Source organism: Cyclopterus lumpus, chromosome 9 (assembly GCF_009769545.1).
Source record: "Cyclopterus lumpus isolate fCycLum1 chromosome 9, fCycLum1.pri, whole genome shotgun sequence".
NCBI classification, from domain to species: Eukaryota; Metazoa; Chordata; class Actinopteri; order Perciformes; family Cyclopteridae; genus Cyclopterus; species Cyclopterus lumpus.
In genome coordinates this window covers 13,643,824-13,664,433 of record NC_046974.1, presented here as the reverse complement: position 1 = coordinate 13,664,433, position 20,610 = coordinate 13,643,824, and the positions used below count along the sequence as shown (strand labels likewise).

The window sequence follows — 20,610 nt, the reverse complement described above, 5'->3', positions numbered from 1 at the left end:
CTATACTTGAAATGACAGTCGACTACATACAGACGTTAATACAACTGTTAGGCTACTTTAATATATATATATATATATATATATATATATCCTTCTGTGTGGAGTTTGCATGTTCTCCCCGTGGCAGCGTGGGTTCTCTCCGGGCTCTCCGGCTTCCTCCCACAGTCCAAAGACATGCTGCAGGTTAATTGATCTCTAAATGTCCCATAGGTGTGAATGTGAGAGTGAATGGTTGTATGTCCCTACATGTGCCCTCGATGGACTGGCGGCCTGTCCAGGGTGTCCCCTGCCTTCGCCCTATGTCAGCTGGGATAGGCTCCAGCGCCCCCGCGACCCTAATGAGGATAAGCGGTATTGAAAATGGATGGATGGATGGATATATATATACACACACATATACACACACACACACACATACGTACATACATACATACATACAGTGGTATGAAAAAGTTTGGGCACCCCTGATCATTTTAAAGATTTTCCTTTATGTATCATTGGTTGTTCGGAACAGCAATTTCAATTAAATATATCATATAGCAGACAAACAGTGATATTTAAGAAGTGAAATTATTACTTAAACAAAAGTAGGCAGGTGCATAATTTTGGGCACCCTTGTTGTTTTATTGATTTGAATACCTTTAGCACTAATTATTGGAACACCAAATTTGTTTGGTAAGCTCATTGACCCTTGACCTACATACACAGGTGAAGCCAATCATGAGAAAGGGTATTTAAGGTGGCCAGTTGCAAGTTGTTCTCCTCGTTGCATCTTCTCTGAAGACTGGCAACATGGGAGCCTCAAAACAACTGTCAAATAACCTGAAAACAAAGATTGTTCAACATCATGGTTTAGGGGAAGGATACAAAAAGATAGCTCAGAGATTTCAGCTGTCAGTTTCCACTGTGAGGAACATAGTGAGGAAATGGAAGACCACAGGCACAGTTCTAGTTAAGGCCCGTAGTGGCAGGCCAAGAACAATCTCAGATAAGCAGAGGCGAAGGATGGTGAGAACAGTCCAACTCAACCCACAGACCAGCTCCAAAGACCTACAACATGATCTTGCTGCAGATGGTGTCACTGTGCATCGTTCAACTATTCAGCGCACATTGCACAAGGAGATGCTGTATGGGAGAGTAATGCGGCAGAAGCCTTTTCTGCGCCCATGCCACAAAAAGAGTCGCTTGAGGTATGCTAAAGCACATTTGGACAAGCCAGCTTCATTTTGGAATAAGGTACTGTGGACTGATGAAACTAAAATTGAGTTATTTGGACATAACAAGGGGCAGTATGCATGGCGGAAGAAGAACACAGCATTCCAAGACAAATACTTGCTACCCACAGTTAAATGTGGTGGTGGTTCCATCATGCTGTGGGGCTGTGTGGCCAGTGCAGGTACTGGCAATCATGTTAAAGTTGAAGGTCGCATGGATTCCAGTCAGTATCAGCAGATTCTTGCGAACAATGTTCAAGAATCAGTGACAAAGTTGAAGTTGCGCCGGGGCTGGATACAAGACAACGACCCTAAACACAGCTCAAATTCTACCAAAGCATTCATGCAGAGGAACAAGTACAACGTTCTGGAATGGCCATCTCAGTCCCCAGACCTGAATATCATTGAAAGTCTGTGGTCTGTTTTAAAGCGGGCTGTCCATGGTCGGAAACCATCAAACCGGACTGAACTGGAGATGTTTTGTAAAGAAGAATGCTCAAAAATACCTTCAACCAGAATCCAGACCCTCATTGGAAGCTATAGGAAGCGTTTAGAGGCTGTTATTTCTGCAAAAGGAGGATCTACTAAATATTGATGTAATTTTTCTGTTGGGGTGCCCAAATGTATGCACCTGCCTACTTTTGTTTAAGTAATTATTGCACACTTTCTGTAAATCCTATAAACTTAATTTCACTTAAGTGTATGTCTGCTATAGGATATATTTAATTGATATATATATTTAATTGAAATCGCTGTTCCGAACAACCAATGATACATAAAGGAAAATCTTGAAAATGATCAGGGGTGCCCAAACTTTTTCATACCACTGTGTGTATATGTGTATATATATATATATATATATATATATATATATATATATATATATATATATATATATATATATATATATATATATAGATTGGACTAAATCATCATTGTGTTGTTACATGAGGAAAGTCTCAAACTGGACCGCGTTAAATTTTAATTGGTTTATGGGTTTTAGTCATATCAGCAGCTTCTTCCTTTCTGTCTACAAGCAATACAGTGCTTCCTCCCACATGCACGCACACAGACACCTTGTTTAGGTTAATTAAGGCCATGTGGGCGCTCAAAGGATCTAGTCTGCCAAAATATGTGTCAGCACATTAGAGAAAAACCACAACACATAATGCACTGTCAACGCACAAACCCAGTGGAGTGTAGCTTGGGCACCTTGAGGATTAAAGCATCCTCGTAACCAATGGTGTGTCACCTGGTGGAAGAAATGTCTGCCATACTTTAGTGTTTTTTTAAGAATGGTACAGTAGTACAGTCACTGCATTTTAACTGTAAAACCTTGCAACAAGTAGATGCTATTGTTGTATCAATAACAGTTAAAACTCAACAGCATATGGCGTTGCAAGTCAGAAAAGGCTAATTTGGCACCTCATGACCAGAAAATCGATAGATACAGAGACAGACAGAGACAGAGACACACACGGACACAACCAACCAGGGGCAAAACAGTGATCCAGATCAAAATCGAGACTCATTGTTGAATATCTTAAATTTCATATCTCCATAAAAGTGATAAATTAATGGAGAAGATCAAATGTCGACAAAAATAATCTATTTGGCGGGAACGTAGTCAAAGGAACATCCTGCATGGGTAACAGAGCTCTCAACTTCCTGTACTTAAAACAATGCCGGGAGAACTCCTGTTTACAACCTCCAAAGTGAGCCTTCCGGTCATTGTCAATCTGCAACTAAACGGTCAAAACAAAACACAGCTTTCTGGACTCTTGAACTTAAGTCTGTCCCACATCAACACATTATTAGTGATCTACTCTCCTTTACTCTCAGCTTCAGCCTTTCTGACTACATACTGAAGGTCAAATTCACAAAACAATTGTGTGGCTTCTGTGGCCACTAAACCTGCACAACCAAAAAGAAACTGTGTAATTCTTAAAGTAGTTGCAAAGGGTTAAATGCGCCCCTAACTCTAAAGAAATAGCCTCTCAGTGGTCTTGTGCTATTCGCATGTATTTAAAATTAGGCAATATATAATATTTACACACAAATGAGCCACATTGCAAATACAGTCCAAATCACAAAGATTCATTTCATTCATAGGGTGTGTCGTGCCCAGACTTTTCAGTGATCATGACAGCATTGGATGATATATTTTCCTCCACTTTAAATTATGCCACTTTAAATTATGCCATCTTCTTAAAAGAAGTGAACAACAGAAAATTGCCCTTTTTGCATCTGATTGCAATAATCCATGTGGCATAGTATAAATGTTGTCGACAAGGTGCAAACATTCCTCAAAAGACTGTAAAATGTAATCTTTTGAGGAATGTTTGCACCTTGTCGACAACATTTATACTATGCCACATGGATTATTGCAATCAGATGCAAAAAGGGCAAATTACACTGAGCTGCAAAACTCTATGGGTGTATTTGCACTGTAATATCATTAAAGCAATATATTTGGTGAAATCAGACCTTGAGACGGGGCAGATAGCAGTTTCAAGTGATGCACAATTTATGGTGCAATTACAGCCGCAGTGCATTCTTTGTGAATTTGGCCCAGAGTGTCTCCTGAAGGCTTGCATCACACTGGTCATGAGTTTGTGCTCGTGTGGGTGCCTGTGCGTGTAATAAGAGAAATTTAGCATATGTGGTAAGACAGGGTGCGTCTGAAAATTAGGATAATATCCTTGACTGGAACAACACATGCTCTAGATATCCTGGGGTGGACCAGTATCAAAGGAAACAAAGAGTTCCCATCCAAAAGAACTATGAAATAAACCATCAAAGGTCCGCTGAAGATACAAAGTCTCCTTCTAGAAACTACTCTTATGCTGTGTGTGTGTGTGTGTGTGTGTGTGTGTGTGTGTGTGTGTGTGTGTGTGTATGTATGTCAACTGACAACAACAACAACAGCTAAGACTAACTCAGCACTCTAACAAGTGCTCTTGAGGGGCCTTTTAACAACAAAGCCTGTGGGTAATCTCCTATGGTCTGGGCAAATATGATAATTCATATGGGACATAAACAAACAACAAATTAGCAAATAAAAGTACATTTTGCATGAACTATTGCAGCTGACTTAGTGTCATTTAAGGCCCCGGAAGCAAACTAATTGTTTTTTAATTAAAACTGTGTGTTGCTATTTAATTTGTTCAAGCCACTCCACCATAGTGCATTGGATAACGGTTTCAGTTATTTCCAGGGAGCAATACATCCTCTTTAACGGTGACTTACAGTTAACAATGGATGTAAAAGTAGCTGCTATAGGTGGATAATGAAACTGTCCCTTGTAAGATCATAACCAAGGTGTACTATAAGAGTTTATTTTAGATGTTTGGCTTGTTTCAGTCACTGCTGACTTCTGACCCTAGACAGTAGAACATAATCCCATATTCTCTGTGGCTGGTGCCTTCATTAGTCTTAATCCTAATCCAATTTGACAGCTTTCCCAGAATAGAGATTCCATTCCACAATTGACAGAAGTGTACAAGTCAGTAGCACTGGGAGGCAATAACAGGAAGCTAGAAAGTGAAAGTGTGAGTATGTGTGTATGTGAGAGATGAATCGAGATCTTTTTTAAGTTAGCAGCAGAGTGGTCCTAAAACACCCGTTTCTTAAACTCACACAGTAGAGCTGAGCTAGCCTTCCACTACTTTCCAGCTCACTAAAAATAAAGAAAGATGTGGAACAATCTAGGCGTGGCCCGGTTTTGATGGATGACTGAATCTGAGCACAGTCTAGCCAAGCTGCCCTTGAAGACCCTAATTATCCTGTGACATAAGCAGATAATGTAGGCTATTTAAATAGTCTTGACTGAGATAAAGTGCAAATTCAGTTGTCAAACAATAATCTTTCAAGAAATGCCAGCAGGCTGCACACACTCATAAAACATTGTGAAATCACCACTAGGCTACAGAATACTACAGTAGGTTAACACCAATTATAAATCCTGAAAATCTATCTTTCTCAGACTCTGTGGGTGTTAAAAGAGGCATGATTACACTTCCTGTTCCTTTCTGCTTGGATGGATGCCCTTGTGAAGAAGACAGGAAGTGGTTTAGTTTTAGCTCTGCTCAGGCACCACACATCAGGTTTATGTTGTCTTTAGAATTACTACTATTCAAAGAGTCTTGTGGAAATCATTGCAAACCAAATTATTTACTAAACCTACTGAGAAAATTATCAAAATAATCAAAACATTCAGTGTTGTATTTGATTATTTTAGCAATCAGTGAGGTTTAGAACAAAGTGGAAAAAGAGCCCCTCTTTGCATTAAGTCGCCAACTGCCATGTCTTAAATCACACTGATTGAAAGCAGCTGAGTGTCTTCATCTTAGAAGCAGGCTGCATGTTGATTCTGCCATTATCTATCATTACAACTCCATGCTATGCTACTACAAAGATGATTCAATTACACACTGCTTTGTTCTCTTATCTATCACATTCCCCTCTTTCACTCCACCATTTCATTTCTCAACCACTCCCTACTGTTAATATATAACGATGTTTATTAAACACACAAACTTAGAATACAGAACTGTTCTACATGATCAAACATTAATTAAAACAAACCTACCGCTCGACCCAAGAACACGCCCAATGTCATTCCTCTGAGGTCTGAGTGTTAAAGTAAACACTCAAGAAAAGTGGTTGCTTCTAGTCAGCATGTGCCATTACGTTGCTCTTATATTCAAGGTGTTTCCCCACCCTCCCTTTCCTCCTTTGTGTCCGGCCTTCTCCCGTCTTACCGTTTGGCCTCCTCCAGGTGACACAGGTACTCGTAGGCGATGTTCTGTCGTCTCCTCTCGTCCATCTCCTCCGCTGACAGCCTCTCATCATCCTGAATGTCTGTAAAAGGCATGCAAATGTAAAATTATGTCAGTGTAATTTTTTTCATTGTTCAACATACTAGTCTGTTTTATATGTGTCACACTATGGCAAATGTAAACAAAATCACATGACCTATGTTTGGCCATCATTCATCATGTACGACCAAATATTTCAGGTGTAAAAGAAAATTTATTGTTATAACCAATTAGTTTTTAATCAAAGCTTGCTTAATCAATATGTACAACATGAACAGAATGTTGATTAGATTGAGTTATAGCTCAAATTATTTCAATTGCGTCAAAACGTTCATCTCATGAGACTTTTCATACTTAGCAGGTTTAGACCATACTGTTCCCGTCATGAGCAAAGTAAAGAATCTCAAACGCCAGATAAATATTTAATGAAACTGACATTAAAAGTACAGTACAAAGGTACCTCAAATAATAAGTGATTTATTTCATTGATTTTTCAAGGTAACTGTAGTGACCGGATGCATGAACTGTACAGTCTGACTGGTTCAGAAAGGTTACATTTTGTTAAAAGGGTGTTTATTTTAACTGTTGGGATTGTAGGTGCCCCTTGGAAACTGTACTACCTCCCATGCCCCAATGAAATGAAATGTCCATGTCAAAGTTGCCTTAGTGGGGTGCCCGACTGACAAGTGACTTCTGCTGAGGGTTGACCTTAATGTTGACCCGCTTAATGAGATCTCTTCCCCCCGAACGGTCTAATCCAATCAAATCTCTTTATTTCTGGCTGAGTGAAGGGACAATCTCACAACGTTACATCCTGTAAATTGTATATCTTATTTATTGGGTTTGGAACTCCAATGTGGAGTCTAAGACAATTTTCCCCTCAAGGGACATTTAAGTTCTCCTGCAGCGAGCTTGAATCTGTAAACCTCTTAGGCCTTCTCTGTTAAATACTGCATATTCATCAGCCATCTGCAGACATAGGTTCACTCAGTCTCAATGGAGGCTTGACATATCATACTTGCACGTGGCAGACAAACAGCTGCATATGTATACACACACAAAATGGAGCGTCCAGTCTCATGCCCTAACGCCTCATGAGCCCAGAAGCAGGTCATCTGACCATAGATCAGTGGCCCAGCTGTGCAGCTGTGACATGGTTGCAAATGTACACTCATGTCAGAGGTGGAACAGCCACAGTGCAGCCAGTACACACTACCTCTACTGACTCACTCACTCACACTTCCTGGAAGTACTCTGCCTTATATTTAACCCTCGGGATGGGTTTGTAGCCTGTGTGTGTCAGAGGATCACCGGACTGAGTTATGGGCTTCATGATTATTTGTCATGGGGAAATACAAATCAATTTTCTTTGTGATTGGTCCATTGCATCTAGATCCCATAACAGCACTTGCAAGTAATACACATGCAGGGGATCCGTTATGTGCCTCGTTTCACTCAATGACATGGCCAACTAATTTAGGACCACTCGGTGGTTACTAAGACTCTCAGTCTTTTCAACAAAATCCTCACTAGTTGTGCTCATATTTCTAGAGACACACCTATTTTGGGAGCACAGTAGCTCAACATCTAGCGAGACAGCGTTGTGTTATGTGTCCTGAGAACACCACTGTTGGTCAATGAAACTCAATGGTCCAAGTCACAGGCAAAAAGATTGCAGTGATAACATAATTGATTGGTCTTATCTCTCTCAAAGTTGCACTTTGCCCACAGATGTTGGTCAGTGACAATATACAATTTATTCTGACTTGGTTAAGTATTTTTTGCAGACTTAAGTTGTTTTTTTATTTTACATCAGTAAGCTCAGTTACATTCTTAACATACTCGTGGACCCAGTTATGAATTTCTCTACAGCAGCAAAATCCCAGGTTAATGGTTAACCTATGAGAAAATGCCTTCTGTGTAGAAAGGCTGATATGTTAGCTACCGACATTAACGTTAAACAAATAGACAACAATCACTGTGGTGAAGTTGGGGGCACTTTGAAAGAAAAAAGTACATTTCAAAACGTCTAGGAGTCAAATTGTAAGGGAGCTTGCAGCCAACAAGCCCCACAATATACCTCTGGACCCTGAACGTACCAATGGTGCAGCTTTAACGATAATTTAACAACCAGGATGTGAATCTCTCGCCCAATAACCTCGGTCATTGAACATTTGATCCCTCGCGTCCTCCTCAGACCTCATTTCATTTATTTCCTGCCATATTGTCAGAGTGACACAACTCCGACAGGTATCCTGCTGTTCAGTGCTGCTGAACCACCTGTTGCTCATCAAACATCTTACAATAGCTTCCTCTGCACTCATAACAAGCAAACACAATACATAACGCTGTGCTCGTGAGAGAAAACAGTGAGAAAAGAGCTTATCTTACTTCCATAGCGTGGCTTTTGTAGAGTTGCGGTTTCTTCATGGTACATCTTGCGTCGTTTCCTCCACTTGTGGACTCGTCTGAACTGGAAATAACGCTACGCCACCGTTTCAGCAGCCAGTCAGCAATATGCCGCGCCTCTCAGGATATATTGATATGAATACAATAACCGGTGTAACGTTTGTGAGCTAACTGCGGTGGGGGGAAACCAACAAAATGTGTCTGGACAGTCTTCAAAAGTGTTATGAAAGCGCCGACTGCCACTTTCGACAGACAGTCCCCATAGTGCGCACGTCTGTGACTCCTGAACAAAGTGTGAACGGTAACTTGCCCTGCTTTCGTTACGCTCTGCAGTGAAATGATTGACAGGACGGGAGATGGACATTTAGCACCTTGCACCGCCTGCTGGTCAAAAGGTGGCTCGTGCTGCGTTCACTGTCACTGGGGGAAATGACACATACCGTCGCACTGTAGCTGTGCGTTCACTTTATTCTCCTGTTCGGTCTGTTTTACTCAATGTAACCTTATTGCCCTCATATATTTGACTCTTTATGCATCTCCTTAACCTGTGTATGTATTACATGGTCCAGGTCCCTTATTGCCCTCAATTAATTAAAATGTAGTGGATTGTCTGCCTTGAACACACATTGTAGTATTATTATTCTGAGTAATCGAAATTGGATCACAAACAGCAGCCCATGAGAAAGCCACTTTCAAGATGTATATTTGATGTCAAGTGTCAGGGTTAAGATATCCTCCCCTCAGACATTTAATTTCCTTAATTCTGATAAATTATCATGCACCAATTTATGTTGGATATTTTTTTATTTGTGCAAAGGGAAACTCAAAATTCAAGCAGCAGGTGACAATTCTAAACATGAAAATATATTGGAATATAATCCCAAGCATTCTGTTTTGCAGTTACAGGAATAATTCCAATATCTAAATTCATCCACGAGATGGCAGCATTGGTTTGAAATTATGACTGGACTACCCACAGGGAACACTGCTGCGTACAGTGTGTTTATATATAGTTATACTTATACTCAACTACCTATACTAAGAACACAAATGAGATTGTCCGACTCATTTATGTTCAGGTAGACTAATTACTAGACACGACCATCGAGTTGAATAAATACCCCTCTATCAACAAATTACCTTCATAAAGATAGGATTTATTGCACAGATGTTTTATATTAGAGTTTTACAATAAATTCACAGCTACATTTATTATATGTTTATTTCATATGTTTTGTATCCTACACATATGAAAGTACCCATGAACAGATGAAAATTAGCTATTGAGCAAAGGAGAATAATTGGAGAAAATGAATATGGAGATTGATTTTATTCTGAGGTTTGAGATAAGGGTTGTGAAATATAAGCAAAGCATCATTTTCTAGAGAACATAGCTTTTATTGTATATATGTTCAAAAGCAGCACAGTTTGCAATCCCTGCCTTTCCACTTTCTAATATTATTCACGGTATCATTTGGCAAATAATTCTTCACATTGTTTCACACTTATGGACCTCTGAACATACAGCTCAGTCATCCTGACTGGCAGGCCCTTCACAATAATATACACAACTCTACTCTCCACATACATTTGATTATCTCCATAAAATGGATAAACAGAACTTACAAGAGTGATACATTCACATTTTTCCTCAACAAAAATCTTAATATTGCCATCATTTTCTGCCAGATGAATTTACAGAAATAACACAAAGTTGACCACAAAAGAACAGAAGTTTTCTTACATACATGCAAGTTTGTGCACACACACACACGCACACACACAGAGTAGCAGGTGAGTAGGGGCTTAAAGCCAAGGACACACAGAGATGTACAACAGAGATACAGTAGATGGACTTATCACTTGGACAAAGCAGGAGACACATGAGTTGATCAAAGAGCTTATAACCAGAAGTCCACCGATATTAGCTTTGATATGTACATTATTTACACTCATACTGTATATGCAAGCCCACACACACATCCAGTACTCTCTCTTATACTCACATATGCGCGTGCACGCACACACACAGCCACACACACACCCACACACACACACACACACACACTCACTCACACATTAATACAGTACATATAAGCAATACCCCAAATACCTCAAACATAACTGGTAATGTCATTTCTCTCCAACAAAACACAACAGGTAGATCTGCCATTACTTAAAGGTGTAACTCATCCAGAAACATATGAAGCCTTCTAATATTGTTGCAGACTTGGATTGACATTTGGTTGACATTAGACAGTCATCACTTTTTATATCAGGGCATTTAGAATCTGTATGTTTTGTTTCAAAAATACTTAAATCATTTGGTCAAAATGTATCTGTTGTGCAATAGCAGGCACACTTCATAATGCCTTTTTGATGTTGTTTCTGTCGAGTAGCCTTGAAGGAGCCAACTGCAGTGCAAGGGTAAACTACCTCTACGCTGTGATCACAGATACCACAAATACAGAGAAAAGCAGGCCGTCAGCCACATGAATTATATCAATTACAATTTTAGAGGTATTTTAGCATTTTTAAAATAGTAAAGTGATGTGATGATTATTAGTCTAAGCAGAAAGCAATGAGGTCCCAATGTTGAAGAACAAGATACATAACTAGTAAAAGGTAGGTCAGTGTGAGAGTTTAGACAAAACTGTTGGTTAGTCACAACAAACGACAGAGCTCAAATTCATCATACAGTTTTCTATTTGTTTCACAATTTTAAATTAAACAAACATGCAAACATAATTTGAGTAGATTTTTTCCCACATGACTACATAGTCCAAAAAGCCAAAACATTTTCTTAGCAGACATTTTCATAATGTCATCAATAAGCGCTAAAAAATAGATGCTCGTTTTTTGATTTATTTGTTATCACTTTGAAGTTATGCTCGGTAACTTACACCATTTGATCCAATGTTGTCATGATTTATTGTTACCTATTCTGGAGCAGAGGAGGCTTATCTCACCAAAGTAAAATACTTATAAAAATAGGGATGTTTGAAAAAAAGAGATCAGGTGAACCATCAAGATACTGGTCACATTATCTCACATCTATACTCTACACACACAAAAGGGCATGAATATTTCATCTATTTACTTCCGATTCAGTTTCTGTCTGTTTCTTATGACCTTTGGACACCACATGACTATCGGCAGACTGCTCCCGTTAAGGAGAGGCACATTTTTAAAAAAAGGCCATTCAGTATTTTTAAATGGAAGCAGCATGACATGTCACTATTCAACCTCAAGGAAGATCCAACACAAAGCTAAATCAGAAGGAGAGCTCATCAGAGAGTATTTGTACAATAATATGACACATGGATGGAGACCTGGAGTAACAACATTTGTCATCGTTCTAACTTCCACAAAACACAAAACAATAAGCAGAAAATATATAGCAGCCTCAGATTCAATTACTTTTAATTACATTTAAAATATTTTTTTAAATGGCCTTTTAGATTCTTGGTTGGGTAATGCAAAGGGCTTGGCGTCATACATTAATTATCTAAAGGTTGACGACGTCTGTGCAAATGTCATGTTGAGCAAAATACAACCTTGTGTGTCCAGTGCGTTGCAAGTACTGAAAAAACGTGTCGGTAGATGTGAGTACCACTCACGAGTATATCTATGTGTTGATGTTCATGTTGCCTTTCTGTATACTGTCTACAGCATGTCCTGTGTACGTGAGTCTTGTGGGCAAGCCAGCTGTCATACAGCTGTGTCGTATGTCCGCTCTGTCTGATCATCTATTCCCTATGTTGCCACACAGAAGGTTGGCTGTGCTCATTACAGCTTGTTTTTCACTTTTCTCCCCATCTGGCTTGTCTTAATAAGACTGTATCAATATTAAAAGCCTTGAGCTTTAACGATGCCGTGACTCCACTCAAACGTATGGCTACAGTTGGAATGGGCAACCAGTCACTGAACAAAACTCCACCAAAGTCTCAGTACCAAAAACATGTGCAACCTCTCAGCGCTGTCATGTGATATCTCCACACAGTACATTCACAAAAAGACTGAGCTTATTATTGAAAAACGAGGAATGAATGATTTTGGATTTGTATGCTAAAAATTAAAACACACTGGGAGAAAGGTGGGTTGCTATCCAGCTACGGTACATTAGCGAAATGTGATTAAGATATGTGTGAACCAAGCCATTTGCACTCCTTGCTCAACACTCCCTGGGCTTCCTCTCAGATTCACCCAGGTTTTATCCAGGTTTTATCCCAGCTGATGAATGCCAAGCTGGTGTTACATAAGGACATTCGACTTGGTGTCAGGCAACCGGAGTGCAACCAGGCCTCCCCCGACAAGCACAGACGAGGCCATGAGGATGGGGATGGCCTTTGTGATGCCAACAAGAGAGCCAAAGATCAGGTTCCCCAAGACTGCTGCCAGCTTACACAGAGCGTTGCAGAACCCAAAGCCTGTTCCTCTGGGGAGAGAAGAATCGGGGACAGGAGGAGGTTTATGGTGAGGAAAGAGTTGACTGAATTACCCCTGTGTTGTATGTGTATCTCTGTCTACTATATGGAGATCCATTAACAAGTCTAAACAACTATGTATGCCAGTATGTCACATCCATTGATCGCATACTCACCTCCTGCCAGTAGGGAACGACTCAGTCGTGATCACATCAAGAGAATTCCAGGCAGAGATGCTCAGACCGTTGTAAAGGCACAACATAAAAATCATCATGGACTCACTGGTGCCGAACCACAAAAAGAAACAGCTGATGCCTGACAGGACCATGGAGCCGCCTGATTGTACATACAGAGCACAAGAGAAGGAACAAGAGTTGGTACAAGTGACATTCATTTGACTAATGTTCAACTGAATTATCGGGCCAAACCATAATTGTGTCTCATACTCAGTGATGGATGCCACACTCATACCATGAATCATCCTACAGTCAATATGAAAACCAATTACTCAAGTGCACACACATGAACCTCACTCTTGTCCTCCCAGTCTTACCTAACATGGACAGACGCCCAATTTTGTCCATGAGAAGGGCGGAAACAATGTTGCCGGGCAGAACAGCCAGGGTTCCCAGGAAGTTGATGAAGTATACCCAGTAGGCACTGTAGTCATCATCAAACGTCATCTGGCATCCTTTCTTGTTGTGGGTGAATGTGCTGTTGATCAACTCTGTGCCATCTATCAGCTTGGATTCATCAATATCTGCCCAAAGAATGTAAAAGATAAAGGGGGGAAATCACAATGCAGTATGTTGTTGACTTCACAGTCTTTATTACAAGATTATAGTGAAATGATGAAATATATCTATGGAGAGATTGACCTTTTCCTTAAAGTTGCAAGATTTCAATCATATTGTGGTTACAACATGACTGAAATCTTGCACACAAAAAAAAAATACTGAAATACTTTCAGTAAGAACTATTAATTGAAACAAAAATGTTCTTTTTCACCATGGCAAGATTATACCTGATGGATCTGTGAATCAGAAATGACAAAACATACCACTCTAGCTGTTTAATCATGTCAAAGTAAAAGTTTAAGAATCTTAGTATCTCACCTGTGTTAAAGAAGAAAGCATCAATAAAAGTACAGTTACGGAAGAAGGAGCCCACCGATGTGACATCATCAAAGTGGCAGTTACGAAAGGTAGAGTCAATGAAGGTGACGGACCTCAGCTTCATATTGATGAATCTGAAGAAGCACAGTTACATGCTGCTTTAAATCCATCCATCAATCCACTAAGCCTGCTAGTAAGTTGACTTGTCCTACCGGTCGTTGATGAAGAGGCTGTTTTTGTGTATCTGGTTCTCCAGGGTGAAGTTGAAGGTGAAGTCTTCAATGCGTTCATTGTTGTGCAGCTTCACTTTGGATGCATAGTCGTCTGCCTGAAGGTGTTTGATGACATCAGGAAACCAGACTGAAAGGCCATAATACCTGCAATCATATGGATTAATTGATATTAGGATGACCAATGGAGAGATACACTTTTACATGAGCAGTCAGACACAGAAGACGAGGAGACACTTGTGGTTTCTGTTTGATTTTAAAGAGTGTGTTCAGGGTGTTTGTTAATCTCTGTCTGCTTTCACTCCTATCTCTTCTCCCCCTGAGACACCAATGGACCAGTATTGATCCCCTGTGATTGATTTTGAGGCCATGCAACTTCTGCACTGCAGAGAAACCAAGATGACTGAAATGTAATTTGTCCTCAAGCCTGACTGCCTCGTGCTATTGTCTGACCAGAACGATTTGACGGTTAGTTTTTTCTGTTTTCTGTGACACAAATGGCATCAGGAGGAAGGAACGAACCCGAATGACAGCATGAACCACACTATGGCAAGCCGCATCATGTTTTCTCGCATAGGGTAGTTGAAGCACTTCAGGAGATTCAGATAGATCTAAAGAAAGATAACAGACTTATTACACTCCATGTGATCAAAAGAGACATTTGGAATTGAGGCAGTGGACAGACATTCGTAATAAGAAATGCTAAAAAAGCTGCTTTCTGCCGCAATCAAATTAGAATACAAATATTTACCCCATGTATTTCAGTCTTTATCCGAAAGAAAAACTTTGAAACTGGATTGCCAGACTGTGACTCCATTTCCACCAGTTCATCCAGTTGTTTGGGTATCTTGATCCTGTTTACCTGAGGAAGGTTTGAAGAAATAACATGACAATCTCAATATAATAAGTGCAATCAACATTCATTGCTTGACATCACTGGGATTATGTAAGCAATAGGATTATTTCTATATTTCTATTTGGTTATCTTTAGTGTCACACAAGATTGAAAGCACACGATCACTGTGATAAAAGTCGATGTAAACAGTGTGTACTACAGTGCATGATCAATCCAAGAAACGTGTTGACTAAGAGGCTTTCCCACAAGTGCAGCTCACGAAGCAAATAAGCCTGAACGACACAAAACAGCTTTCAGAACCTTCATAATTCAGATATGATCCTGCTCTGTCAAAGCGTTAAAAGCTGTCCCCGCGGTGGCAGAAACTAAGCCTCTTTGCTTCCTTAAGCATCAGGAAGCCCAGCCAAGACAGCACACAGCAGAAACAAACACTCACAGTGAAGACTTTCTCCGGTTGCCCACGCGCTCTCATGTTGGTGTCGTGAATCTGTTTGAGGATCATCCAGGCTTCATCGTGCTTCCCCACCTGACAGGAGGGAACGCAAGAGAAAGAGAGGAGATACATTCATGGGATCAGCATTGGTCTCACTTCCTTGTGGACAGCAACACATCCACAATGGTAGAAACTGTACATAAATATATGCCTTTGATTTTTTTTTCAAGATGGGACATAATGACGAAAACCATGACAACGGTGACTCATTTTACTTCAAAGGGTAATTATCATGCAGCAGCAAACCTCCGGTCACGGAGCTCCAGCTTTCTATTTTGCAGACATAAGGCCTCCTCCAAGAGTTTTAGATGACTCACGCTGTTTGGCCTGATTAAACATCTGTTGGGAAATGTCCAAGTAATCTCAATTCACCTGACGTATTATTCTAGAGTTGTAAAAACTGATAAGCAAGGACAGAGGGTGACAATGACACAGTAACATGAGGCAGCACTCTTGAAGATTGCTGATTCATGAGAGATCAAAACTGTTAGTTTCTAAAGCAATAATAAGGGGAAAAAGCATTACCTCAAGGTAGAACCTGGGACTTTCGGGCATGAAGGTAAGTGCCACCACAGCACACACACAGGGCAGGGCACAGACGACAACAAACACCCTCCAGCTGTGAAACTGGTATGCTGAACCCATACTGAAACTCCAACCTGTAAACGGTGACATACAACACCAATGACAATCCCATGGATGACATGGCAGAATAAATGCATTTAAATACTTGCTGAAAATCTGACTAGTACTTCATATATATTATCTTGCAAACAATGTTCCAATAGTGGGTAAAATGATGTTGAATGTCAATACACTGTAAATAATATGTGTTATAAGTCTGACGTATTCCTATTGAATGGTGTTTTTTGTTAATGCGGCTTATCCGTCCGTGTTTGGCATATTGTCCTGATTCTCTACTGATAATTGTCTTGATAATTGTTAATCTGAAAGCTCACAAAGCCAGACTTTTTTTAAGATCACAAATTCTGCTAATTGGTTGTCACTGCAACATACTGTATATGACACTACTTTCTACCTGTTTGTCTCAGTTATTTATCAGCTACCAGTCAGATTTAGTCTTTTTTGCTAATAAAGATACGTTGATAAATGTTGATGCTTTACTATAATGTAAAACATTGAAGTGTTTCTGAAAATGTTTTATTTTTTTGCAAACTTGCCCCACAATTAACCTTTCTCGTCATGCTTGGTTCTCAGCCCAGACCATAATTTGCGATTGATGAATTATAGACGAATGCCAAAGTGCGTCATTAATTAAAACAACATCCAGCTCATATGGACATAATAAAAGAAAGTAGGATTACTTAAGCCTTGTTGCTTTGAAGAAGCAGTGAGTGACTAAATAATATTAAGTGCTGTGTACTGTATATCCTTATCAGATGGGGCCACTTGATCTGAGAGCTGATTCTAAATGTGAAATGTGTGAAAGTCATACTGCGAACACAAAGGAGCTGTAAATAAAAGATGGCTGTTAAATGAAAGCGCTCGCCGGCTGGAGCAGAGTGCTGTGTGAGCTCAGAGATGAATGGCTCTGCAGAGGGCTGAGAGGAGTGCACGGGGACGGGTTAATTGAATGTGTAGAAAAGGAATTGAGTGTTTTCTGCTAAGTTAAATCTTGTTGCACCTGATCTCAGTCCGCAAGCACTCTCCCAGACTCATTAATCATTGTAACATGAACACACACACACACACACACACACACACACACACACACACACACACACGCACACACACACACACACACACACACACACACACACACACACACACACACACACACACACACAGACTTTAACACTCTCACAAAAGGGGGAGTTGTACACATATACACGTACACAAAAAAGCAAAACAATTAATCACATGAATTACCGTATGCAGATGACACTGACACGGCTAACATGCGGCCATAATGCTAAACTCCCACACACACATACAGTAAATATAGAGGCAAAATTATACATTATACGTTTTCCTTATTATTTTTTAATATTCAGTGGAGAAAGGAGAGCAAAATATGACATAGAGACAATTCAGAATTATACTTATATTGTATATGTTGTGGTCAAGTTGCACAAACACACAAACAACATAGTTTTTTCTTTCTCCCAGAAGAGGGTCTTTCAAAGTAATTCAAAGTATTACTGTATTTTAAATTTGTGGGAGAAAATGCATTCACTTCAATTATGGAATTATTGCATATATTATGTGATATTTGTTACATAAAGGAATTATTGTGATGGTAACTCAAAAGAACTTAAGTGTAATACCAAAATTAAATCTGTATCTGTGCTCTCATTGACTGCTCACATGGGTTTTTTTTGGGAGGAAGCACAGCAAGGGGTTGCTGTATCAGTCGTGACCTCCCACGTTTCGCGACAGATCGTGCTTCATGGAGATGCTGCTCCAAAGGGAATAGCACCATTATCCATAAACAGACGTGGGAGGGGAGGGGGTTAACGCTGATGGAAAAAGCTACTTGGAATTAATCTCACAGCATATTAAAATCCAGCTTTTAAAGCAAAGCATATAAACTGCTAAAACATCTATTTTCAAAGGGGTTGGGTGCCTTTTAAGTTGTATAAATGCATCATAGATGAGACCAGAGAGATGAAAATGTCTCAGTAAAAAGCAGTAAAATGAAAACACAAAAATGAAAACTGCAAAAGGAAATAAGCAATGACTCTTATAGTGTCTTTTGTTGGGCAGGAGTAATGACTTTTGATGACCCTAACCCTAAGCCTGTGTGTATTCCTGCTTTCTCTACTTCCTTTTATTTATTTACGTCTCTGTGTGTGTGTGTGTGTGTGTGTGTGTGTGTGTGTGTGTGTGTGTGTGTGTGTGTGTGTGTGTGTGTGCGTGTGTGCATGTATAGGTGTGTGTGTGTGTGTTTGTACGTCTGGAGTGACTCAGAGTGAGAGAGAGAAGTTAAGAGAGAAAGAGACAGAAAGAGACAGAGAAAGGGAAGGAGTTGTTCAGCAGTGATTGCCTTTTCAAAAATGAAGTGTGGCTTCCTGCCCTTCAGGGTTACTGTTTCACCATGCCATTGGAAATCTCATTACAGGGATTATGTACATAATTGACTAAATCTATGGATGACTGACTCAGCAGTGCTACTCTACTTCAAAGGCCTAGATAGATAGATAGATAGATAGATAGATAGATAGATAGATAGATAGATAGATAGATAGATAGATAGATAGATAGATAGATAGATAGATAGATAGATAGATAGATAGATAGATAGATAGATAGATAGATAGATATGTGGGGTATTTATTCTGTAGATATGAGCAGTGTCTCAAGAGGTTACTCTCATGTGCTAGGCTTTCTTGGCAGCATGTACACTCTTCAAACTCCCCCATCAGAGTGATGAGGATCTGTGCCTTCAGGGCCCCAGCTGGCAGGGGGCTTTGGGGAGACATTAGGAGTCAGCGAGTGGAGAAGATAAATGAGAGCCCTAATGGTGATTAAACACCAGTGTTGAGGCACTTGTATCATAACCCAATCACTAATACCTTTACGTCTTCATTCAAAGATATAAAAGTATCTCTGCAGGAGGCATTTTGGACAACATAGCGTAGGGCTGTCAGTTGCAGCCACTGCAGCACTTAGGAAAAACATAAAATCCATTAGTGAGCGCTGGAGTATACATGCAAGACACGTAGTTCCCTCTGAGAGAAAGAAAGGCGGAGTGGTAGTGAGTGTCCTTTGTCGGAAACTCCATGATTCGCAATGATGTGTGTGTGTGCTTGTGTGTGTGTGTGTGTGTGTGTGTGTGTGTGTGTGTGTGTCTGTGTGTATTTTAACCCAGCAGACCTCTTACAATGTCATATGTTATTGTCTGCAATTTCCCTTTAAGAAGACCTATATGTGGCTGCAGCCCAGTAAAAACATCATCCACACCACTTATAGCAACACACACACACACACACACACACACACACACACACACACACACACACACACACACACACACACACTGTCTCTCCCTCAATGACGTCACAGGTTGGCTACAGCATGGTCTGGCCATAAATCACCTCTAGCTGTAGCTTTGTCCTATTACAGCAAGGAGAAAAACCTAATTATGCTTGATCAAGAAGAACACTTTGCAGAGACAGAGAACGGAGAGAGAGGCGAGGTAATAAAAGGAAGGACAGAGTTAGACAGAGAGATGGGGTGAGTGCAAAACAGGAAGACAGGGGGTGGGGAGGCTGTAAAAGGAAGGTACAGGAGGTTAAAAAAGCAGGGTGATAGTGAAAATAATATGGGTAGAAGAAGAGGAGAGGAAGAAAGCTTATTTTTGTTTATGTGAGTGTAGCTGATACCTAATGTGGCATTGTCATAAATCACAGCTTTCTCTCCTCCACAGGCCCACACCCACCCTATCAATTTGCTTCTGCTCTATGGTATCCATGCGTACTTTAATCTCTTAACCTCTGCCTCTCGCAGCCTGCAGCCACTCAGAGCGATTAGGTGATTGATTCTCATGGCAGGGAAAACTAGCACCTTACCCACAGCCTTACATTTTTGGAACCTGTAGTCAGTTTAGCATAAAGTCACATTGCAAGCTGCCAACATGAATCCTGTTACAGCCTTCAATATATATATATATATATATATATATATATATATATATATATATATATATATATATATATATATATATATATATATATATATATATATAACTTTTATACAACTCAGAATCTGCCTTTTCTCTTTAGGAAGCACAAGCAAGATGGGAGTACATTACAATATTGTCTAACTTATAAACTCACCATAGTGTGGTATGATGGCCCACGCCATAGCAGATGCATAGATCTCTCCAATCATCCAGAACATACACAACCAGCTGAGGTGTTCTCCTCTTTTCTCCCTGGACAACACCTCTGCAAAGAAGGAGAAAACAATGGGCACAGCACCTCCTATCCTGCAAGAGCCAGAGAGAATGGGGAAGTTAGTGGGACAGAGACAGAAATCAGATTAATCAGGCTAAACCTAACTTTATTCATCCTTATGTTTTAC

The 20,610-nt window shown here is 40.0% G+C and overlaps 2 protein-coding genes across 4 annotated transcripts in view; both read right to left on the bottom strand.

Moving 5' to 3' along the window:
• Positions 1–8,834, bottom strand: part of iqgap2 (IQ motif containing GTPase activating protein 2) — a 33,367-nt gene extending 24,533 nt beyond the window's left edge. The window contains exons 1-2 of one of the 2 annotated variants that reach the window (XM_034540965.1): positions 8,426–8,834; positions 5,978–6,077 (exon numbers count right to left, since the gene is read on the bottom strand). In XM_034540965.1, coding sequence (XP_034396856.1) covers positions 5,978–6,077; positions 8,426–8,471 — 146 coding nt within the window. In that variant the 5' untranslated portion in view covers positions 8,472–8,834. The remainder of the gene's footprint in view (positions 1–5,977; positions 6,078–8,425) is intronic. The other variant, XM_034540966.1, reaches the window with a different exon arrangement.
• Positions 8,835–9,824: 990 nt separating this feature from the next.
• The window catches only part of sv2ca (synaptic vesicle glycoprotein 2Ca), a 28,371-nt gene continuing 17,585 nt past the window's right edge, over positions 9,825–20,610 (bottom strand). Inside the window, exons 4-13 of one of the 2 annotated variants that reach the window (XM_034541893.1) lie at positions 20,364–20,515; positions 16,090–16,223; positions 15,508–15,597; positions 14,967–15,077; positions 14,738–14,826; positions 14,198–14,362; positions 13,986–14,119; positions 13,424–13,630; positions 13,047–13,206; positions 9,825–12,881 (exon numbers count right to left, since the gene is read on the bottom strand). In XM_034541893.1, coding sequence (XP_034397784.1) covers positions 12,698–12,881; positions 13,047–13,206; positions 13,424–13,630; positions 13,986–14,119; positions 14,198–14,362; positions 14,738–14,826; positions 14,967–15,077; positions 15,508–15,597; positions 16,090–16,223; positions 20,364–20,515 — 1,426 coding nt within the window. In that variant the 3' untranslated portion in view covers positions 9,825–12,697. The remainder of the gene's footprint in view (positions 12,882–13,046; positions 13,207–13,423; positions 13,631–13,985; positions 14,120–14,197; positions 14,363–14,737; positions 14,827–14,966; positions 15,078–15,507; positions 15,598–16,089; positions 16,224–20,363; positions 20,516–20,610) is intronic. The other variant, XM_034541894.1, reaches the window with a different exon arrangement.